At 33.0% G+C, this 25,423-nt stretch overlaps 1 protein-coding gene across 3 annotated transcripts in view; it reads left to right on the plus strand.

Moving 5' to 3' along the window:
- FAM185A (family with sequence similarity 185 member A) overlaps positions 1 to 25,423 on the plus strand; it is a 45,027-nt gene that overhangs the window by 7,658 nt on the left and 11,946 nt on the right. For 2 of the 3 annotated variants that reach the window (XM_069461473.1, XM_069461476.1), the window contains 4 exons: positions 4,525 to 4,663; positions 12,398 to 12,439; positions 18,146 to 18,241; positions 22,501 to 22,635. In XM_069461473.1, the coding sequence (XP_069317574.1) occupies positions 4,525 to 4,663; positions 12,398 to 12,439; positions 18,146 to 18,241; positions 22,501 to 22,635 (412 nt within the window). The remainder of the gene's footprint in view (positions 1 to 4,524; positions 4,664 to 12,397; positions 12,440 to 18,145; positions 18,242 to 22,500; positions 22,636 to 25,423) is intronic. The other variant, XM_069461474.1, reaches the window with a different exon arrangement.

Genomic DNA, 25,423 nt, shown 5'->3' on the forward strand with positions numbered 1-25,423 from the left:
ATTGAAACTTTCTTTTTTTTAATAGTTAAAATTTTGCTTCCATTTGGCTCACAGAGTGGGGAGGTTCTATAAAATTTTTGGTGTAAACTTTCCTTTTTAATACATTTAGGTCATTAGTAAATTCAAATTCGAAATTGAGGTGATAAAATATTATACAATTTAAGTTTTAGTTTGTAGTTTAATACTTTTGACAATTATTTAATTCCTAATCTGGAATCAATAAATACTTAAATGCTTACTATTTAATTTTAGTTCCAAAGAGATTTTTATCTTTATGATCATACATTAAAATGGGTCATTAAGTAATATCTCCAGTATTTGGATTGGATTTTTCTTATGTATTAGGTTTATTTGAGTATTTTCTAAGACTTGTTACTTCGCCCTTAAGCAAATCGAGGGATGTTTCAAAACTTTCTTATTTTCTGCTTCAGTATTTTCCACAAGGTGGCACCATTAGATAATTTACTGCTTTCTAAAAGCCTTTTTTTTTTTTTTTAATCGTTTTTTTCCTTTTTTTAGCTGTCAGTATTTTAGTAGTTATGGGAAGATAGTTTGTATTTTTTTAAGCAACTTCTTTTGTTGCTTTCTGTGATTTGGCATATTATTAAAAGTAAGGCTATAATTTTATAAATCTAAATTGTCAGTTTTTCTAATGTGATCAATAATGTTTTAAATCTTTGAGAAAATCTAAGTTTCCTTTTACTTTACAATTATGCAATTTGCAAGGGTCTTTTAAAATAAATTTACTAAATTCTACAGTCAGCTTTATTCTTAGATAATTGGTGGGGAGGAGTTGTGAGCATATTTTGTAGGTAAATTATTATTGGCATAATTAAAGTAGATTATAACACTAATTGTTTCTATTGATATCACTTTATTTTCCACCACCTTTCTCTTAGAACATATGGGAGGCTGTTTAAGCCCAAACATTTCAATACATTCTTTAAATCAAACTAGGAAAATGTTGAAAGATACCATGTGGCCTTATGCAGCAGCTCTTTTGAAATGGCATTTAGTTTCACTTCTCAGATAGCTGTGGTCTTGGAGGTACAAGAGGGAAATTGGACAAGTTTGTAGCACCTTCAAACTCAGTTCCTTGCATGATTGCTAATGTTATTTGAAATGACCTAAGTTACCAGCATATTATATATTTATATTCAAATATATTCAATTATTTGCTATTTTGAATATTTTGGCTACTGTTTCCTCTCATTACTCATTTGTTCCAACTTTTATGGTTTATTGAATATTCATTGATTCCTACTTTCTATTACACTATTTTATTTCTTGCCTGATTGAGTTTTATGATGTACTTTATTATATACAGTATTAATTTTTAATGCATATTTCTGTTTGTGATTATCAAAAAACATTAAATACTTATGGAATCTGTTAACTTTTAATATATAACTTTCATAGGAGTGTGCTTTGAATATTTGAGAGGCAGCATAGTGAATTGCTTGAGAGCACAGAATTCAGAACCAAACTATCTGTGTTTGACTCCTAGCTTGGCAATTTACTAAGCTCTGTAATGTCAAACAAGTTAACTTAGCCTGTGCGTGTCTGTTTTTTGGAAAACGGGATAAAAGTAATGGACCTAACTCAGAGGGCTGTTATGAGGATTAAATGAGTTAACACAGGCAAAATATTTAAAACAGTGTCTGGCACATAGCTAACTTTAATGTAATACTTACTGTGATGATGATGATAAAGGTAAAGGCATCACAGGAAAGATAACGTGACCAGATCTGGATCTACCAGTTAATTTCCCTGAGACTCAGTTTCATTATTCAGAAACAGATGGTAATATTTGTTTTGTCTACTCAGCAAGATTGTGAGAATAAAGAGAGCACTATAAACAATAGCATTGTTATTTACATAGCTGTTTTTAAATTCTATCATTAATTTCAGTATCTTAAATTAGTTTTATAACTTAAAAGGGGATATAGAAACCCATTTCATCTGACTTTTTGGTGAATTAATGACACAGTTTTCAGTTTTCCTCCCTTTCTTAGTCTGGGCTACAAAGCCACAGTACTTCCTTAAGACTTGGTTTTCATTATTTTTAAGAAGTACAATAAGTATTATAAATAACAAAAAATTATTTATAATAACTTTTAAGAAGTTATACATATTTATAACTAAATTTATGAACAATTTTCCTTTTATGTAAAAAAGAATAATCAATTTAGAGCAATGCTTCTGTCAGAATGGTGTTGATTTTGGGGTTAACTTTTTATTCTTTCTTTAAATAGCTACTTCTATTAATAAGCAAGCTATACAGTTTAATCTAGGGAGTTTATTTATGATGCTTTTCTCCCATTAGCATGAATGACTATAAATCAGAGTCTCAATATTTTCCTGTAAACTGTGGTATCCTAGGTTTAATTGTTTTAGTTAGAATCTGATATAGTACATTATATGTGGCTATTAGTGAATTTTGAATGTCTTTGAAATTAATGCAATGATTGGTTAACTATATTGTGTCGTGGGGATGGTATTGTGGTTTCACATGCTTTCATTTGCTTTGGTGGAGCAAGGGAGGATATTTTTCTAGCTTCCTAGAAAGTAAAATATTTAGTGTTTAATGAACAAAGTAAATCTGTGGCATTTTCCAGATACTTATAAGGAGTATCTTGATGGCTTTATTTGGTTATGGGGAGAGTCTAATCAGAAGTGCCCCTTTGCCAATTTAATTAAGTTTCAAATATTCTTTAAATATTTATCTTTTGGTGTTCCCTAAAATAGCCTCACTATTTACGAAAGGCTAGAGTATTCTTACTTTGTTGCCTGCTTTACGGAAATACTTGGAGAATGTGAAACCATGAGCAGAAAGCAACTTTTCCACAAAGAAATTTTGTAGGTAAAGGATAATTTTGTCAGGAATTTTATAACTTTACTATAAAGCTAGGAAGGCAAAACATATGTACTTTCACAAATATGAATGTAGGTAAAATATCTATCTTTCTTTGACAGATTTATTGAAACTAGATTTAAAGTAAAAATTCCCATGAATTTATAATTAGCTTAAAAGAAAACTTCAGTAGATAAGAAGCAAACAGATGTATATTACATACTTAATAATTAGGTCCATTAAAAAAGAGAGTTATATACTTTAAATCCAGAAGGGAAAGTAATTCTCATTTGCTTCCCATAAGAACTTCTGGGTACTTTTCTTTCTCTTTTTATACTTTTGTCTTCTAATATTTTAGTATTCTTGAAACTCAATTCTTATTAGATAACATCTTGAACTCAACAATTTTTGAAGGACACATTTGGAGTGGATGATACTGATGCCAATGGTTGAAAAACAATGATGTTATTTCTTTAAACACCCCACTGTACTATTTGATATTTGAAGTTGTCCTGGGACAAAACCATGGCAAGCCTTCCTGGTGATTGTTTTATGTCAACAATTTTATATTATACTCACTTTATGCTTGTAAAACATTTGTTTAAAATGTAAAGATGATTGGAATCTTTAACTAGATATCTTCATTTTACATTGTGAACAATATATGATACTTATTATCTATTATACATTTTACATTGTGGACAATATTTGATATCTACTATCTATTATATACCTAAATGGATATTGAATTTTGTTTGGGAAGCTTAGAGATAAAATATAAAATTCCTTCCATTTTGTTCAACTGCAAGCTATTGCCTTACTAAATGTAAAGTGGAAAGCGTCTAGAAATAATAATATATTCACTACATTAACATACTCAAGGAGAAAAATCATGACAGCTCAACAAAGTATGTGGTAAAATTCAAACCCATTCGTGATTGAAATAGCAATAACAAGAAAACAAATTTGAAACAGAAGAGAACCTCCTTAATGTGATAAGCGGTATCTAAAAGATACTTGTAGCAACCGTCACACTTGTAAGCTTTCCTTCTGAGAACAGGAATACAGTAAGGATGCCTGCTATCCCATCACTTTCATTAGCTGTTTTTCACACTTGAATTGGAGGCCTGAGGCAGATGGTTGAGGCAAGAAAAAGAAAGGAAAAAAAAAATTTAATATAAGGATGGAAGGGAGGAAACGAAGTTATCACTGTAGACAAGATTTATGCATGTAGAATTTTTAAAAATACAGATAAATTAGAATTAATGAGTTGAGTGAGGTTGTTGGATTAAGATCAAATGCAAAAGTCAATTAAGATAAAATGAAAATTATAAAGATACCTGTATAATAGCACTTAAATATATCAAATAGGAATAAATCTGACAAAAGATGAAGAATTTTACAAAGAAAATATCAAACATTATTAAGAGAAATCAAACAAGACCTAAATAAATGGAAGGATATATTTGGTCTAGTCCACATTCTATTATACAAAGAATGCACTATTGCTCACAGTCTTGTAATTAGAGTTAGGGAATCAGAGTCAGTAAAGTGATTGTGTAATAGGTAGTAACTTTTTATATCATAACCCACTAATTCCATAGGTATTATTTTGGCTTTTTACCCGTCTTTGTTTTATAATAAACTGATTAGAGTCTTTCTTTTACTAGACTGTGACTGTAGATAAACTGCAGGGAAGTTCTGTTACTATATCTACTGAAGATGGTTTGCTGAAAGCCAAGTATCTTTATACAGAATCGTCATTTCTGTCTTCTGCTGCTGGGGATATTACATTAGGAAGTGTTCATGGTAAGTTGACAAAGTCCTAATATATACCAGACTTTCTACATAGCATAAATTTTAAGAGATGACTCTTTCTCTATAGTTGAAAAAGGATCAGGAAACTGGCCTTCTAAATAATTAATTGCCGACTAACCATCTTTTTAAAAAAGCATAAAAATAAAATGACTCATAAACTAATTTAATTTTATTTTGGCAAGAGATGGAAGATTATGCTGTTATATACGAAGCTAATAGTTATTCTGGTTTTTTAGTGTGTTTCTTTATAACAGGAAACAAATAGCAAGGAAATATATGCAGGAAATGAATAAAAGCAATGTTAGATAAAGATAGGTTCTGAGTGGTTGCTTTTTATGTTATGCCAGGAAAGCTAAGAGTTAAATTAATGAAACATTTGGGTGTAATCTAATTACAGCAACTTAGTGATACTGATTTTGGTTAAAATGCTTTGTGTGCATTTGTACTGGCAACAGTTTTTCTCAGCATCATGTCATTTTTAGTTTTCTTTGATTAAATGCCCTCTTGTGAGTTCTAAAACACATCTCTGAAGACTAGTAATATTACATAGTTAATGTCTGAAAGAAAAGAAGAGAGTATAATGGTGAGGTAATATGGCAAAAGGCATGCTGGCGTTCAGTGTTACTCAGCCTGCTTCTTAAATTTCCACAGAGCAGATGATTCAAATCCAGGCATTTTTTCTGAAATATAGATAAATAGAATTAAGAATCACTTATCCTGGCAAGAAGTATAGCATATAAACATCTGCTAAATGCCTTTTGGGCTATATTCCAGGAAGTATAGACTTGGACTTTTTCCATATATAGTCCACTGATTTCACTTATATAGTAAAGCTGAATGTTGGTATCTATACACTTTGGCAAACCCCCCAAATTTTAGTAGTGAGCACAAATTAGGTGGTATTAGAAAGCATGGTTTGTCCTAGCCATGCTGTGTAGCAATTTGGTAAGTTGTCTTCTGGTTTTAAAGAAATTCTTTAAAAAAGTACTTATATTCTTGAAATAATTTCTTGAGCCTCAAATTAATGGTTAAACCTCAACCATTCTTGCAAGGTTAAGGTATTATTTGAGCCCAAAATAGCTTGAGTACAAATAGAGCTGTATCCAGACAAAGCAAATGGTTTTGTAACTTATTCATGTATTTAATTTCTATTCAGTTGTACATGAAGTAGATCTGGTAATTTGCAACTCTTCATATTTTAAAAATGACTTTTATATAAGAATTGCATTTCATTATGATAATCGTAATGAAAAATACTATACTTAATATATTTAGTAGCTTTTACTGGAAATACAATTCCTTATGAAGTCAGATGTTGATTAACATCCATGGGAAAAGCAGCTCCATTTTCTGCAGTGCTTTATACGATGTTTACACTAAATTCATTAATGTTTAATTTCTTTGCTTTAAGTCAGATAAGAATTAAATTTGGTACAGTTTATCATTAATTGTGTACATGATAGTAAAACAGGTGTATTTTTCTGATGCAGTCTCAAAGTAATCTGGATCTGTTTATTTAAAGTAGCTGAAATGGAAACAAACTGCTAGAGATAAAAGACTTAATTCCTTAGCCTTTGTAAAGCCTTTTAATATTTACTGACCTTCACTATGAAGTCAAGTACCTTTCCAAGCTGGTTTAAACCTAGGTCTTCTTTTGGACTATTGTTTCAGGTTGGGTTTCCCTGAAAGCAGACACTCTAAGATGGAAATTAGAATGCAGCAAATTTGCTGACTCGGGAAAGGGGGGGTGGGGAAAAAAATATGAAACTATTGTTTTTAACTTGCACTGTTCACTTAATAATTTATCATGAATATTTCCCATATTATTTCATATCATTGTACAAGAAATAATGTATACATTATGAGGACATACTGTATCTAACAAGATATACTGTTAGACTCTTTGATTCTGTAAAATTAAATAAAAAAATAAAATAAAATAAAAAAAAAAAAAAAAAAAAAAAAGAATGCAGCAAATATACTAGGGAGGTGTCTTGGGACCAATGTCATGTAAAGGAAGGAAGCCCGATTACCATGGGAGAAGTTGGACTGTGATGCAGTTTCAAGAAACCCAACAGGGAGCTCTAAAGCTGAAATGGTCCCTCAGACTGTCTCAAGTTGGGCTGAGGGGAATTGGACCTTTATATCCCCAATCATTAGATGCAGGCTGTCCCAGGAAGGAGTGTGATCTTGGGCCAACGTGGCTCTCTTCAGCTGATGCAATTCCCAAAAAGAGCTGACAGCTGAGGGCTGTCGGCCAGCAGTACTTCCAAGAGCTGGGAAAATAAACCCTTCAGTTATGAAGGCGGTCAGGATGAGCAATTACAGCATCCACTACAGTTATATTTATTTATTCATTCAACACATTTATTAACCACCTACTGTGTGCTGGATTTCCAGGCACCAAGAGTGCAAAGTTAGGCATGAGATGAAACCTATCCTTCAAGAACTTACAGTATAGTGGAAGGACTGAATGTCCTTTCTTCCTTTTCTCAGTCACTGCTATCCTCATTGGGATGCTACCTCCCACCTCATTTCCAATTGTTGTCCATTATCACCTTCCCTCAGCACAATGCATTCTTTTAGCTATTTCTCACAGCTCCTTTTGTACAGCAGTGAGAAGGAATAGGGGAAGGGAAAATTTGATCCAGTTTCAAATTACAGTTATTTTCACAGAAGTAACTGTTAAAAAGCTTACATGTTGTTCAGCCCTGCTTTCTCCATCTAGTCTTTGGCCCTCACTCTGCTTTGGCTTTCTGGTATATTCAAGAGAGAAATAAGAAAGGAAACCCCTCTTCATTCCTAGTCACACCCCAGTTCCTTGACTATTTTTTAAATGACGCTTCAGACAAGCCTAAGTGTCTTGTCTCCCTCTCTCGTATCACCTTTCTTTCCATCCTTGTCCTAAGGGATTATGTGAACATGCTATTGGAGTTTGGAGTTTAGGGGTGGGACGGGTATTAGAAAAGCAGGCAATATTTTAGTACCACATCCTCATAGGTGAGAAGATTAGAGTCATGGCTGGTGAAAGTAAGTTCCTATGTTCTAGCTATTGGGATTTTAACAGGAAGTAATGTCTCCCGAGTATCCTCCCAAGCTGGAACTCTGAATGTACATTTCTGTGAATTCTTTGTTCTAAATGCTGATGGTTATATAACACAAATTAGGTATATATTAATATTTTGGCTATATTTAAACAAGCTGGCTTGGGAATCTTAAAACTTGTTTACATGGAAAATATGCTCCTACTTCTTAGCACCTGACTGATGGAAAACAAACTTTGAGACTATATGCATTCTAAGACCTACTTGTTCAGGATTTATTTAGTTTGGCTTCTTTTTTTAAAGTAACGCTTGAACTGTTTTTTTTTTCCAGGTGGAGTTGAAAAAAATCCAACATATAAATGTTATAAAAAAACATTTTTACATAAATATAATGCAACAACTGTCTTTTTGGTAGATTTTACTAGGTATATGATTTTGGGGCCCTTGTGCCAGTAGGCGGGTGGGTGGTTGTTTGAAAGCAAATATGTACTGAGTGTTTAAATTGGCCAGCCCCTTTCATTTAATGGACAATTGGCTGTTTACAAATAAGGAAGACAGGAAATGTCTCATTGTTTACTCTCAATTGCAAGTTAATCAGTAGAATAGCAAGGATTTGATCCTGGTTTCTTGCCTTTCTAGGAGATGTTTTTAAACAGTGTTCAAACAAATTTCTGTACATAGCCACCATGGACTTCTTGATTGCGACTGCAAATTTCTTCATCGCTCTGAGGGCTTCCTGGATCACTCTAGAGATATTTCCTCTAGGCAGACAGCACTATAACACAGGTGCACTGCTTTAGCTGTGTTCTATGTTGTAACCCTGAGTTCCAGGACTATTTATTATGCCTTATGAGATCTGACACAAAATGCATATGTTCCATACATTGTTCAGGCTCAGCTCCATAGTGGCATTCAGGGACTGGACTACTTCCATAAAAGCGACATTGCTATCTTAAGTGTATGGCTTCTAAGGCATCCATTGAAAGGAAGAGAGAGCATGAAATTTATTCTGGTCTGTATTTTCTATTTGTTTATATACCCTGATGGCAAACTAACATCTAACATATTACTATTAGTGGTTTGTAACTTAGAGGGTACTTATTAATGAGGAAAAGAATAATGAAAGGAGCAATTTATCTTTCCTGGCCTTGCAAATTGATTCCGGTGTGTGGAAAAGATAAACATCTATCCTAAATGTTTTTTCAAATGGAATTTTTAAGTATAGCTAATTGTATTTTCTAGATACAAAAATGAGTGTGGTAATTGAGTAGTCATATTTATTATTTGTAAAGTTGGTTGAATCACCTCTATTAAGTATGTGTGCCTCGTAATACAGAATAAACTAGTTTATTCATTGACTCAAATATTCAATGTTCTGGCACTGGGAATCTAGTGGGGAGAATAGGTACTTGGATAGTTTATGTTTAGATATAAAATTTTGCAACAGTTTACTATCTGATTTGCTTCTAAGTAATCAAAAATTAAATTTGGTTCTATGTGAAGTATATTTTATTACATTATGATATTTGAGTATGCTTTTTAAAGAATTCTATACACATATGTATAAAATATACATGTATTTATATGTATTCTACTAAATATATTTTCAAAATATAAATTTAGTTTCCTGAGTCTTAGAGACAAAGAAAAACTTCCTTAAAATGGTTTGCTGGGATTGGTTTTATTTGTAACATGTAATTTAAACAAATTGATTAGGTTAATATGTCAGAGTATCCATGATAGTTGTTTTAGTGAATTTTTAATTTTATGTTTTTGGAATAAATGATTAATAAATAAAACATATTTTAAGTATTTAGATTCCTTGGGTAACTTAGAGCCTTATTTTAGGTTCTTTGGGAACATACCTTAATCGAAAAATTACTAAGTATTAGTTCTCATATTTTCTCTGTACTTCAAAACTCCTTTGTTCCCAAAAGATTGGACAATATGTACATGCTTAAACTTTTCCTTAAATTACTACTTTTGGATTTTAGAAATTTTCACAGAAGTAAAATTTACATTAACTATACAAACATAAGTGATAACTTTGATAACACTCAGAATTTCACAAAGAAATGCCTCAATTTGCTTTAAGAAGGACTTTTAGTCACTAGTGAATTTATAAATCTGCCTCATGAACTTAAAAGTCAGAAATAATATTAAATTTTTTAAAAAAGAAGCTTTTATCAGATTAAATAGACTTTTTCATGAAGTTCATGAAAATAAATACTGAAATTCTAGTATTTATTCTTAGGTCTGTGATGAAGTTTTGGTTTGATTATCATTTTGATACTTGATGTTGAATCTGGACACATAAAACTTCTTTATATGAAATACTAAAAAGGAATTAGAGCTTTGCTGCTGGTGCAGTGTAGGTTTGCCATCCTCCTCACTGTAGCTATTGTAGTCTATTAGAGATGCATGTCAAACATGTCATTCTCTTACATAAACCCTTTTCTACTGCTTCAGTGACCTGCCTAACCATACCTTTTCCCTCTTCTGACCCTATGCTTTGTCTTCGAAAATTGCATAATCTCTTACTTTTTCCTGTACATATTCTTACCTGTTTTATATTTCTGAGTCTTTGATCAGAGCCCTTGATCCTACTGATCATGCTGTTTATATTCTGCCTGAAATGCTGTTCCAAGCTTTTAAAAAAATCTCACTGACTTTTAGTAATCTTTCAGTACTCAGCTAAAGCATCCTCACCTCATCTCTGGCTTTCCATGGACCCAGAAATTCTTTCCTAAAGTCCTCAAGAGCAAGAATCATGTTTTATTCACTCTGTAGTCTTAGAATTTAGCACTGTGGCTTGCAAATAGTAAGAACCTCCCTTCTCACATCCCTCCCCTCCAAAAAAGAAAAAAAAAAAAAAGGACTTAAACTTTAAGAATATTTGATTGCTCTGTTTGGACTATGAGAGTACATGTGTTATTTTAACCACAATTACATTTCTTTTAGTGAAGAAAAATAAACCAATATTTATCTTTAAATTGATTGCTTGTTTTTTTCCCTCTGACCATGTTAGAATAAAGGGTTGCAAACTAAGAAAAACTATATATTTTCTCAAATGCTGAGATTTGTGGCAAAGTTTCATAACTTGAGAATAGTATAAGTACACATAGTTATTACCAACCATATGACGTCTGCTTTATTGGCCAATATTTGTATGTGATGGTGAATCTATATTTACTGCATTTGAAAATTGGAAGAGAGTGTATACAACACACCAATGAAATATTTACTTAACATTTAACAGGATCTTTGCAGCATTGTAACTAACTTACTGAGACTTGAAAATAATTTTATGAGTTTCTGCACACAAACCAAGTTTTTATTTCTACACATATGTACCCCTTCTTCATATACTCACATGAAGTATGATGGAATGTTAGACGTTTAAAGGAATTTTTGCAATCAGGCGAATGATCAAGTGCCTTTTTGCTTTTTCCCAGATACTCGTACATGTCAGTATTCATAAGATACATGAAATGAGAAAGATTAGTTTATTTATCCTAGATTAATTCTGAGACAAAAGTTATTCCTTTACTTTTTAGTGTAGTCTGGAATTATTTTAGAGGAGGTATTATTGCTTACATTTTGGTGGAGTAAATATGAGTTCCTGACTCCAGGAGTACTATGCATATAAAAACACACATGAAGAAAATCCTACTACTTTTGGTATTAGAGGAAGGGGGTTGGGAAGAATGGTTGCAATATCCCATACTTGTCCTGGAAAATATATTTTCATTGAAAGATAGAAATCTTTGAAGTTTCTTTTTGTTAGTTATACCTCCATATATTCATTATTCCTATCCCAAACCACTTTAACTCTTGGCTCAGAAACTACTTTAATCTAACAGACATAGCAAATGAACTGAAAAATAAAAGTAATTATTTTTTCCATACAATATTTTAAGTGTTACTTGGTTCAAAACTTGGCTTTATGTGGTCTGATAAATACCTTGATGTTTATTTTATTTTTTTTTTTTTTTTTTTTTTGTTGAGACAGAGTCTCACTTTGTTGCCCAGGCTAGAGTGAGTGCCGTGGCGTCAGCTTAGCTCACAGCAACCTCAGACTCCTCGGCTTAAGCGATCCTACTGCCTCAGCCTCCCGAGTAGCTGGGACTACAGGCATGCGCCACTATGCCCGGCTAATTTTTTCTATATAGATTTTTAGTTGTCCATATAATGTCGTTCTATTTTTAGTAGAGACGGGGTCTCGCTCAGGCTGGTCTCGAACTCCTGACCTTGAGCAATCCACCCGCCTCGGCCTCCCAGAGTGCTAGGATTACAGGCGTGAGCCACCGCGCCCGGCCAATACCTTGATGTTTAGATTGAAAACATATAGTGAGTACATTTGAGTAATTTTTTTCATTTACAGGTTTTAGAAGTATTATTTTTCCTCTGTGTTTCAAGTATGGTGGTTTGTTTTGTAGCTGTGCTATAAAAGTTTTAGATTTTGAAATAGAGGAAGAGGTTTGCAGATGCTTAAAGCTAGTTGTTTCAGAATTACAACTAAATCTCTAGATTTGTGATATTGAGAAAAATTGCCAACAACAGTTATTAAATAACATGGTAGATATCTAACCAAGTTTTAGATATCTTGTTCCATATAATAGCTCATTTCTAGATTATCCCTAATATATAAAATTATCTTTTCTTTTTCTCTCTTTTACAGGTAATGTAACATTACAAAGCAAGATGGGTAACATCACAGTAGGTACGTGCTAAGCTTTAGTTGGTAAATTTTGCCCACTTTTAAAAATAGCTATATTTGTGATACTTTATTATAATAAATAAAGTCTACAGTTTAGCTGATGAACTTGACAGGATCCTGATTTGCAAGTCAACTATAGGCAGACCCAATGTACGAATATGTATAGTCAAAGAAAATTACCTGAGCTGGTATTAAGAAATAAAATATAAATTCCTTAAGTTTTTCAAATAATCTATATTGTCTTTGAAAGAAATAAAGATATAAATTATATCCCTGTTTATTGGTCCCAAAATTGTGTTAACGTTTGAAGACAACCCTGAGTATGCCAGTAACATGTATTGAGTGCCTACTATGTGTCCAGAATTCTTTTACGTACTGGTGAATGTATTGGTCAAGAAGACATAGTTTCTGTGCTCAGAGTTTCTGTGCTCAGAGACCTCATCATCTTTGAATGCTAGGCAGAAAACAATAAGCATGTAAATGTCAAAAGGTAATTTCATTTCATGATACGTGCAATGAAGAAAAGAAAGGGTAATAGGATAGAGACTGGGAGAAAAGAAAGCGTCTTCAGTTGGGCAACCAGGGGTGGTCTGGAGAGGGGAAGTTTGAACTAAGGCCAGAATAATGGGAAAAAGGCATGTACAAGTTCTGCTTACAGCTCTTTGATCCTGGTGAATGATCCTTAATGTGTTGTTGTAATTGGTTTGCTAGTATTTTGTTGAGAATGTTGGCATCTGTGTTCATCAGGGATATTGGCTGGTACTTTTCTTTTGTAGTATCCTTCTCTGGCTTTAGTATGAGGGTAATGCCGGCCTCATAAAATGAGTTTGGAAATGTTCCTTCCTCTTCAATTTTTTTGTAAGAGTTTGAGAAGGATTAGTGTTAATTCTTCTTGAATTGTTTAGAATTCACCAATGAGAGTTTTTTGATTATTGATTCAATCTTCTTACTCATTACTGGTCTGTTCAGATTTTCTATTTCTTCATGATTCAGTCTTGGTAAGCTGTATGTTTCTAGGAATTTATTTGTTTCTTCTAAGTTATCCAATTTGTTAGCATATAATTGTGCTTAGTAGTCTGTTATGATCCTCTGTATTTCTGTGGTATCAGTTGTAATAGCTCCTCTTTCATTTATAACAGTATTTTTTTGAGTCCTCTCTTTTTCCTTGCTTAGTCCAACTAAAGGTTTGTCAATTTTGTACACCTTTTCAAAGACCCAATTCTTAGTTTTGTTGATCTTTTCTATTGCTTTTCTGTTCTTTGTTTTATTTATTTCTGCTCTGACCTTTATTATTTCCTTCCTTTTGCTTAGTTCATTCTTTTTCTAGTTCCTTGAACTGTCAAGTTAGGTTATTTATTTGAGATCTTTCCTTTTTCATAATGTAGGCATTTATGGCTATCAACTTTCCTCTTAGAACTGCTTTTGCTACATCCCATACATTTTGGTATGCTGTGTGTTTATTTTCATTTGTCTCAAGATACTTTAAATTTCACTTTTGATTTCTTCTTTGACCCATTGGTTGTTCAGGCAGTATTATTTTCTTTAATTTTCACATATTTGTGAATTTTTCCAGTTGTTCTCCTGTTACTGATTTCTAGTTTAATACCATTGTGGTTGGAAAAGATACTTGATATGATTTCAGTCTCCTTGAATTAGTTAAGACTTGTTTTGTAGCCTAATATGTGATCTGTCATGGAGAATGTTCTGTGTGCATTAGAGGAAAATGTGTATTTTGCTGTTTTTGGATGGAATGTTCTGTACATATTTGTTAGGTTCATTTGATCTACAGTGTTGTTCAAATCCACTGTTTAGTTATTTTCTGTTTGGATGAACTATTCATATTGTTGGCAGTGGGATATTAAAGCCCCCTACTATTATTGTATTACTGTTTATTTCTTCTTTCAGTCTGTCAGTATTTACTTTATATACTTAGGTGTTTTGATGTTCAGTACATAAATATTAATAATTCTTATATCTTCTCAGTGAGTTAAACTCATTATATGGCCTTTTTTGTCATTTGTTAGGCAGGAACCAAATCTGCAGATGGCAGATACAGGCCAAGAGGGTGATTCCTAGCGGCAGAGAAGCCAGGGCACCAATCAGGGAAGGGACTGCAGGAAAATGCAGAACACCTGACAATCATGTATATCGATCATCTGGTAACATCCCACACGTCCTGTAGGCACTCAGCTGGACCAGGCCAATAAAAGGAAACCACCTGGGAGTCCTTAACATCTTTCTCCACTCATGTAGACTGACCCATTCCTCTCTCTGGAACATATTTTCACTTTGTGTGGCTTCCTTCTTTTTGCAGTACAAACTGTTTGCATGGAATTGCTTCTTGTCTGTGGTCACTCCATCACACTGGGCCTACCTGTGATTTTTCTAAGCAAGGAGCCAAAGAACCAGAACAATAGTCCACCAAGAGGCCAGACCTGACATCATTTGTGACTGTTTTTGACTTAAAGTCTATTTTGTCTGATATAAGTATTGCCACCCCTAACTTCTTCTGGTTACCTTTTACATGTACTGTCTTTTTCCAACTCTTCACTTTCAGCCTATGTGTATCCTCAAAGCTAAAATGAGTCTCTTATAGGCAGCAAATTGTTAGATCTTATTTTTTTTATCCTTTAAGTTACTCTATATCTTTTGATTTGAGAATTTAAACAATTTATGTTTAAAATAATTACTGATAGGTAAGAACTTACTTTTGCTATTTTGTGAATTGTCTTTTGGCTGTTTTGTACATCCTGCATTCCTTTCTTTCTATCTTGCTCTTTGGGATTTGATGACTTTTTGTGGTGGTATACTTTGATTACTTTCTCTTAATTTTTTGTTATGTATCTGCTATAGGTTTTTCGTATGTGGCTGACATAAAGTATTGTACAGTTATAATAACCTATTTTAAGCTGATACCAACCTAACTTCAAACATGTACACAGACTCTATACTTTTACTTCTCTCACCCCCACATATTAGGTTATTGATGTTAAAATTTACATGTTTTTAATATTCTGTATCCAAGAAGAAATTATTGTAGTTATTTTTAGTACATTTTTTAATTTTTATACCAGAGTTCAAAGAGATTTACTTAACCACCATTACAATTATTAAAGAATTCTGAATTTGACTATGTGTATACCTTTGCTGGTGAGTTTTATACATTCGTGTTTTTACTTGTTAATTAGTGTCCTTTCATTTCAGCTTGAATAACTCCCTTTAGCATTTCTTGTAAAATAGGTCTAGTAGGAAAATAGACTAAGTGTTCCTCTCCATGATTCCTTTATAAAGAAGAGTAAGTATAGTTATGATCCTTTGTTTCTAGTTTAGATAATATAATTGATAAGTTTCTTATCAGTCATTTGGATTTTGCTATATATGTTTTAACCTATTTCCGAGCTTCTCTCAGAAGCTGAAATACTATTAAAAATTTGGTTATGTATGTATCTTAATTTTCCCTGGATTTGCGTTTTTAAAATAATACCTTTCTTCTGGAATGCTAGGCCATCTTCCAGTTAACAAAAAAAAGAAAAAGAAGAAGAACAACATCATCTCTTTTTAAATTTTTTCTTATTTTAAATATATATATATATATTTGCCTTTTGTTCAGAGACACAAAAGGCAAAAAAAAAAAAAAAAAATTTAAAAGCATACATTAACAATATCTGTTTCTTTGGTTGTATGTAGCGTTAGTTGGTGGTTGACTTCAGTTTTTTCCCTTTTGTGTGTGTAATTTTCCAAGAAAACTCAATGGTCTCTGTCAGACCAACAAGATCTTTGCCCAGAATTGTAATGAATGAAAACTCTCTGTTGGAATCTACTTATTCCTACCACTGTCTGGACTAACAGTTTCTGTTCACTTATTAATCACCCTCTGTTGCATATTTCCCTTAACGATCTCTCCCAGATCTACAGAATTTCTCGTTATGTAACTCCAGAAAAATGAAATTATGTGGATGAAGCCTTAATTTTACTCTTGATAACTAATTTTAGTTCCAAAATTTGTATTATAGAAAACAAAAGAAAAATAGAGTTTGTTTCACTGCATAATATTTAAATATCACCTTTACTTTCTCTTTTGAAAACATATCTTAATTTTTAATTTTTTTTTTTTTTGACAGCTCCCAAGGGATGGGCCATTAGCAGAGCTCAAGACTGATAACATGAGGATATAATTACTTTGTGGCTTAGGATGTAATTACTTAGCTGTTGTTTATTTCCCATTTGGGAGCAAAAAAAGAAGTGAAACTATTGTTTATGAGCCACTTAGAAATCCTATTTGTTTGTTTTTTCCCCTTGGAGAAAGCAAAGAATCAAACTAATGTTTCACATACTTTACTTTGTTCAACCTAGGATAATATATATATTGTATAGCCAACCTTTTTTTTTTATTATTACCATAATGTATTTTTACTTGTCTTCTTTTAGGATTCAGTAAGAAGTTTTAAAAGGAGTTTCTGTTGGTACTTAAGCAGTGAAATAGTCATCTTTGTCCAGCTTGTCTATTAGTGATAGCATTTCCAAACATCAGTGTTTACTTTTGAAACTTGAAAACTAATTATATGGGGTCTGAGAAAGAACATTTTTCAGTATAGATTGGAGATAAATTATTACAAATGAACGTGGAGCTAGATTTTGAATATTTTATTCCAAAGTTCTTTTCTTTGGAGTCATTTAAAATTTCTTTTAAAGAAAAATGTTTGTAGATATACAAATGTTTTCTCTCCACATTTTATAAAATGTATGATATAACTTTTACCATACTCTCTCCTTAGTTTCCACTTTGAAGTAAAAAAAAAGCTCCTGACAAAATATGCTTTTTAAGAGGCCTCTCTAAAAAGAATATGCTTTGGCCTTCTCCAGGAAGTCAGATAGAATATTAAATTAAAGATTCAGTTGTCATGCGAGTAGAAGGAAAAATCACTTAGCATTCACTCTTCAAGATCATTCTCTTACTTCCTTATTTCTAACTCTATTTTCCCTTGAACTTGAAATAGTGGGGTCATGGATGAAACAGGGAAATTTGAGTGTGGACTCAGTACTACCTTAATTATGATTTTGTTACCTTGACTTAAGGATGTCTGTTCAATTCCAGAAACTTGAGAAGAAATATATATAAACAAGCTTCACCCACTCTTCAAATGATTCTTCTTCCCCACCTCTAAGAAATGTGACAAAACCTTATGTAATCTTTTACTATTAGGAGTACTAAAATTTTAGTATTAGCAAATTTGCTAAAAGGAAACATTATGAGAGATTTTGATTTTTGTTAACTTTGCTACTGCTTATATGTGACTGTATATGAGGTAGAATTCTTTGGTAATTATTGAAATTTTATAAAATTTGTTAATATGGTAATAAACTAAATCTATCAATGATGCTTAATGGTCTTGGTTGTCAAGGTTCTATGGCTTGCATACTGTCCTTCCTACTCATTAGGTTTTAGAGTAAATGTTTAGAGATAAATTATTCAGGTTAAGGTAAATGTAGAGATTTTTAATTAGTTGTCTAGTTGTAGATTTCTAGATTTCTGATACCGTTTACATTTTAATGAAAATGATGGCGTTGTTAGGAGGAAAATATAAAACCTTGCAAGATTCTTTGCTCCTTTTCCTAATACTAAAGCAGAGCCTTTTATTTCAAGTTTACAATTCCAATTACTGAAGTAAGAATGATTATATTACACTCAAGGTTTTTCCTTCTTCTCAGGTTCATCCTCTGGATGTCTAAAAGCCTCAACTCATCAGGGTGCCGTAGATGTTTATGTCAGCCAACTGGGGAAAGTGGAATTGAAATCCCATAAAGGTTAGCCAAATGGAATGTTTTATTTTGACATATGGTGTAAGGAAGTTTACATAACACTTCAGAAACAGATGGTCAAATTATCTATATTGACATAGTGATTTCAAGAAAATGTCTTCTGATAGAACTTGATTTAAAGACTAGGCCGGGCGCGGTGGCTCACGCCTGTAATCCTAGCACTCTGGGAGGCCGAGGTGGGCGGATCGTTTGAGCTCAGGAGTTCGAGACCAGCCTGAGCAAGAGCGAGACCCCATCTCTACTAAAAATAGAAAGAAATTATATGGACAGCTAAAAATATATATATAGAAAAAATTAGCCGGGCATGGTGGTGCATGCCTGTAGTCCCAGCTACTTGGGAGGCTGAGACAGGAGGATCGCTTGAGCTCAGGAGTTTGAGGTTGCTGTGAGCTAGGCTGACGCCACGGCACTCACTCTAGCCTGGGCAACAGAGTGAGACTCTGTCTCAAAAAATAAAAAATAAAATAAAAAATAAAAAATAAAAAATAAAAAAAAATAAAGACTGATCTACTTGCTGTCCAGACCAGTGACCTTTACAACTTTTGGGACAGATGGCCATGAAGATTATCTTTCCCTTTGTAGTACAAACAAAAATGCTGTAACATTTTGACTGTTATTGTGAAATTTTTTTAATGTTGCCATATGGGTTTTTCAGTTTAGTCTTATGTTTGAAATAGAATATTCTTTGGAGGGAAAACGTTTCCATACATTCTTTTGGAAGATTTTCTACCAAGTCTGTAAGTGGCACTTCTGAGGCTATCAATGTAGAGTAATAGTTTTCAAAGTGTGATCCTGAAATAAAAGTATCACCAAGGTGGTCCTCTAAAGTTATTGTTGACTCAGTCTTTTGAAGTATCAAGACTTATGTATGATGTGTCTCTCTATATAATTTAATTTCTAATATAAAAACTTATTCTATGAGTCCAAGTCTTTCATTAAAAATGATATACTTTATGTTCAACTGAAAGCTAAATATCCGTCTGTGCCTGTGCACACCAGCATGCACGTGTACATGGTGACAAGTAGCTTGGGTGCGGTAACTTGGCCACAGGGGTTAAAGTGTCCTTGATGTACAAAGTTAAAAACTGTAGCTCTGTGTAAAAAAATTTAAAAATCGTCTAGAAGCTTTTACACATCAGCCAGAACAGGGCTATATGTATAACAAGGAAAGTATTTCCTTACAGGGGTTGATTGTTCCTGCTATTAGTAATTTTTTTTGCCATATTGATTTAATAGTTTTTCATCCATGTAGGCTCTCTTGTCAGAGTGTCAAAATAAAACTGCAGAACACAGAGGTCTAAAACTGAAATTATTTCTGACAACAGTTGTGATTTCTCAAGATCACATTTTTGCTTTAAAATAGGATAATATTGTGTCCTCACTAAATTTCTAAGAGCTTCAATAATACCATTCAGGGTAGATTGTAAAAGCCATATAAGTCATATAATATGTACTCTCTTGTTATAAAGACCCAAGGAGAAAAAAATATATATTATTAACTAGTAACAGAGTAAAAACAAAGTTTTGAATGACCAGCTCTTATATAAAAATTATTTCCTGTTTTGTGTGGTGGCCAAAAAAGTAAAACAAAGCAAACAAAAAATTTTAAAACTTTGGAAGATTGTTAACCTTCATTTAGTTAAAATATTTTTGATTATTATTCAGAATGTTGTTCCAGCAACCTACTGACATAGCATATGATGTCGAAAAATTTGATTAGGATTACACTTTTGTGTTTTCTCTTACTGGGACCATATTACTGGCAGAAAGCTTAAAGATAACTGGAAACAAAGATGTCTGTTTTACTTCAGATCTCTTAATTCTCATTACACTTGAGAACAGTAACTTTTTAGAGTAATGGAAAGTTGTTCAGAACTCTGTTGCTTAATGGTTAGTAAAGACATCTGGAATCTATTCAACTTTGCCACTGTCTTGCTGTAGGGTTCAGAGCCAGCCACTTGAGTCTCTTAGGTCTTCACCATTTTGCCATGTGAAAAAAAATATATGTACTGTTTATTTTCTTTTTCCTTATGGAATGTTAATATAATGACCTTATTTATTCATTCAGAATGGTTATGCTTGAGGCTGGGAGTCATACCTGAATTTGAGTACTGACTTTTCCATTTAACATTTTGTCCCTGGGAAAATCACTAATCTTAATATAGTATGCCTTCCATAAATGATGCTTTTAGTATTAATATACTTTTGAACTTTTAAGAGGGCAGTATTGATGTCACCCATGAACAAGTTTATGCATTAAAAAGAGGTTGAAGGCAAAACAAGAGCTCTCCTTTCTAAAAAAAGATCTTGTTAAAGATGGAACATTAGGAAAGTTTTCAAATCATGAGAAGTCTTCATTCACAAACAGTTCGTGGAGTTTTGGTAGTGATGGTTTTTGTTTTTTAAAGATGTGGTAGGAGATGGTGATAGAACTCTAAATCTCACAAATTTAAAATCATGTTATTCATTTAAGAGCAGAAAAAGTGTTCATAAAATTATCACATTTGATAATTTAGAGATATAAAGTCCTAGAAAAAAGTTTTTTAAATCCCTGATTTTCTACTTTTGAAAGTATATTTGGTAGAAAAACATGTATATTCTATTCATCCTCAAATCTTCCAGGATTGTTTTTATTTTGTTTCATTTTGTCCTAAAGCCTCATAGACTGTTATGGGGAATTTACTGTTAGTAGTTTACATTTGAAGCCTGGAAAGCAGTTTGTTTTTTAATAAAATAAACAAGTTGTAGTGATGTGCTTTCTTCCCCATATTTTTTTAAGGAGTTAATATGAGAGTTCATCAGTCTTACTCCAAACTTCCTCTTCCAGTTAGGAAGACTGAGAAGATATGAAATTACTTAAGGAAACTTAAGCTGATGTTAACCAGACTAGAAGGAAAACCATGACCCATAACTAAATGCATTCTAAAGGAAGCTTTATAATAACATTCACAATGGATGTCATCTGAACTGTCTTCATCCACAGAGATGGGGTTAATGCTTTATGGCAGGGGCCTCTTACCTACTTTATTTGATGAGAAACTGAAAAAAAAAAAAAAACCCTTCTGAAATAGTTTCAGAGGTGTGTTGGTGAATTTGCACTGCAACTCACATAATTGTTTTGAAAAATAATTCCATAGCTAACAGAGTATTTGTTCTGATTTACTCCTTTAAAAGCTTGACTTACAACTAGATTGTAATGGAAATAAAGTTGAGGTGCCCAAAAGCCTGAAATCCTGTCAAAAGAAACATGTCAGTTGGCATTCAAATAATCCCTTTTTGGGTGTGTGGGGGTGTGTGCATGTGTCTCGCTTTGTCACCCAGGCTGGAGTACTGTATAGTGGTGCCATCATAGCACAGTATAGCTTCAAACTTCTAGGTTTAAGTGATCCTCCTGCTTCAGCCTCCTGAGTAGCTGGGACTACAGGCACGTGCCACCACACCCAGCTAATTTTTTTTTTTTTTTATTTTTTAGAGATGGGGGTCTCACTATGTTGCCCAGGCTGCTCTCTAACTCCTGGCCCCAAGTGATCCTCCCATCGCAGCCTCCCAAAGTGCTGGGATTACAGGCTTGAGCTACCACATCCAGTCATAAGTAATCCCTTCCTTACATTGTTATTTTTCCTCACACACAAGGCACAACTGTGAAAGCACAAGAGCTCAGCATTCAAGTTGTGTTGTAATGACCAATAAGGACACAAGTCTTGCAGTATAATGAGGTAGCAGTGTGTGAAATACCATAGTGGTTAAAAGCACGGGCTTTGTATTTATTGAGCTGAATCTAGGTTCCAGCACTAGCTTTAGTGGGAACTTGAGCAAGTTCTTATCTATAAAATAAGGATGATAATACCTCAAACTTGATATAGGAATTAAAATATAACATAACTAGGTATCTGGCTCTTAGTAAATGCTCAGTGGTAAATCCTGTGTATAAGCTACATATGTACTCCCTTTCTGGTATTGGATGAGCTGAATAGGGCTAGTGGCAAAAGAAAAACTAGTAGTTCATAATGTCCTAATGACCCATACCCTTGACACAAGTTACTGTGAATGCCTTGAGAGTAAGGCGAATTTGACTACCTGAGAGTACGGAAAAGGCACTACTATTGATATTTAAATAAATACTCTATGATAAGTACTTAAAACAGTGTATCAGGAGCAATGCTACCCTTATAATCAAATTTATAATAGAGTCTGGTAATTTTGATTTCTTTGTATTAATAAGCCTTCCTCTAAATTTATTACAGGCTCTGTTATTGTCAAGGTCCCATCTTCTCTTCCAGCTTATTTACAGTTATCAGGGAAAGAGGTTGATGTGAACTCAGAAGTCCATGTTCAGGAAATGGCCGAAGCTGGTAAAGATGATGGTGTAACAATTACAGGTAAGGAGGCTGCATTTTGCTGTGTCAAATGAATAGTCATTTTCTATACATAAGTAGAAATGTGGTATCCCTAACTACAATTTTAGTTTTGTTTTTTTTTAATACTTTTCCATTATCACATTCTAGTGTTTGACACTTGTTTCTTCTAGTTGCTTATCAGTAACACGATGCAGACATTTTGTTTTAAAAGACCTCATTAAATCATTTAGGAACATTCATTAGTTCCATCATTGGATAAACTTGATTTTACAATTTTCTGGCAGAGCTGCTTTCTAATTCTTGAACTTAAAAATCAACTGAATACATATATTATAATGCGAGACTTAAAGCTAACTTTGTATGATTAAATATGAATTTAGTTTGATGTGCATATTGTAAACTTGCTCTTTTAATACACAGATTTTTAATCCCACAAATGTGAATAGCTTTTGCACACTTTTCATTACATCTGGCTGCACTGATGACTGATGCTAATTTTTTTAATGTTTATTGTTTTAATGAACAAAAAAAATTAAAGCTGGTGAAGTTTTCCTTTAAATCCTACCAGACTGGTGTCAAGGACACTGAAACTGTGTACGTGGCTTACCCATGAGATCCTGACTAGAAAAAGGAAATGTGTGTGGGGAGGCAGGGGGTGGTCTTCATAAGATCAAATCTCGGTTTAAATATTTAATATATATGTAATGAAAGTTGAGAAAGTAGTCTGTTAAAAATCATAGAATATTAACAAAATGCATAATGGGAATAAAAAATAATACCTGTACACTCCCAGATCTGACTCAACGCCTAATGGGCAGGCTCTTAGTTACATGGTGAAAATTTGATAGAAAGTACAGTTGTGCATAGCTTAACGAAGGGAACACGTTCTGAGAAATGCATCAGGTAGTTTCATCGTTATGCGAGCATCATAGCGTGTACTTACACAAACTTAGATGGTATAGCTTACTATACATCTAGGTTTTACGGTATAATGTACTGCTTCTAGGCTACAAACCTGTTGGCATGTTACTGTAGGCAGCTGTAACATAATGGTAAGTATTATACCTAAACAAATCTAAACATAGTTGCTCATAGAAGTTTCTAATGATCCTTTGGATTTCTGCAGTATCAGCTGTTATGTCTCCTTTTTCATTGTATCTAAACAAATCTAAACATAGAAAAGGTACAGTAAAAATATGGCATAAAAGGTAAAGAATGTTACACCTGTATAGAGAGCACTTGCCATGAATGGAACTTGCAGTACTAGCGGTTGCTCTGGGTGAGTCAGTAAGTGAATGTGAAGACCTGGGACATTACTGTACACTACTGTAGACTTTATAAGCACTGTACACTTAGGCTATACTAAATTTATTTAAAAATCTTTCTTTCTTCAATAATAAATTAACCTTAGCTTAATGTAACATTTTGCCTTATAAACTTCAATTTTTAATTTTTGACTCTTTTGTAATAACCTTTAGCTTAAAACATAAACAACATTGTATAGCTGTACAATTTATTTTCTTTGTTTATATCCTTATTCTATAAGCTTTTTTTCTATTTTTAAAATTTTTTATTTTATTTTTTTTTTACTTTTTCAACTTTTTTGTTAAAAACTAAGACACAAACATATACATTAGCCTAGGTCTACACAAGGTCAGGATCATCAGTATCACTGTCTTCCACCTCCACATCTTGTCCCACTAGAAAGTCTCAGGGGCAGTATCACACACAGAAGTGTCATCTCCTATGATAACAATGCCTACTTCTGAAATACCTTCCAAATGACCTGCCTGAGGCTGTTTTACGGTTAACTTTTTCTTTTTAATAAGTAAAAGGAGTATACTCTAAAATGATGATAAAAAGTACAATATAGTAAATACATAAACTAGTAGCACAGTCATTTCTTATTAAGTATTATGTACTATACATAATGTATGTGCTATAATTTGATATGACTGACAGCACAATAGCTTTGTTTACACCAGCATCACCAAACACGTGAATAATGCATTGTTCTATGAAATTATGATGCCTATGAAGTCACTAGGTGGTAAGAGTTTCTCAGATTCATTTTAATCTTACAGGACCACCATCATATATGTGGTCCATTATTGACTGAAACGTCATTGTGCGGTATATGACTATATGTCAAATATGGTAAGAATCAACTTTTTGTGATCTAATGGCTTGAGTTTGATAAGGAACCAACTGAGTTACCTATTTTTGGTCCCACTTGATCTAAAGCAATAATACAAATTTGTTTAACAGTGTTCTGAATCATAGCATAATCAAATTATTTACATATGTAAGCATTATTTACATATGTAAGTTAAAATTATTTTGTCATATTTTCATTCTGTTACTCACAGAATCATATGCCTTTCTGAAATTTAGATTTAGTTTTAAAACTCCTGTCTCATGACTTTAGCCATTGTTTCTCTGCATATAACTTTCAAATCAATATCTGCAGACCTGATCTCTTTATTGTTCTTGTCCATTTCCATTCCATTAAACCAGTACCACCTCAAACTGATATTTGATATTTAATAACAAAATTATCTTGCCCTAGCCTAGCTCCTCCTCCTCCTGTCCTCTCTATTTTTCTTTGTTCGGTCAGTTACCCAAGAAACATTTATTAAGTCAGGCACTGCCAGAACCTAGAAGTGCAAAGATACTATCAAGTATAGTCCTGGCCTTCTGAGGAGCTTACATTCTCATGGGGAAAAACAGACAAACCAGTGAATACGATACAGTGGGACAAATGTTATCATAAAGGTAGGTGTGTGGTACTGTGAGAGTGTAGAGGCGA

This window comes from Eulemur rufifrons, chromosome 29 (assembly GCF_041146395.1).
Source record: "Eulemur rufifrons isolate Redbay chromosome 29, OSU_ERuf_1, whole genome shotgun sequence".
In the NCBI taxonomy this organism is placed as follows: Eukaryota; Metazoa; Chordata; class Mammalia; order Primates; family Lemuridae; genus Eulemur; species Eulemur rufifrons.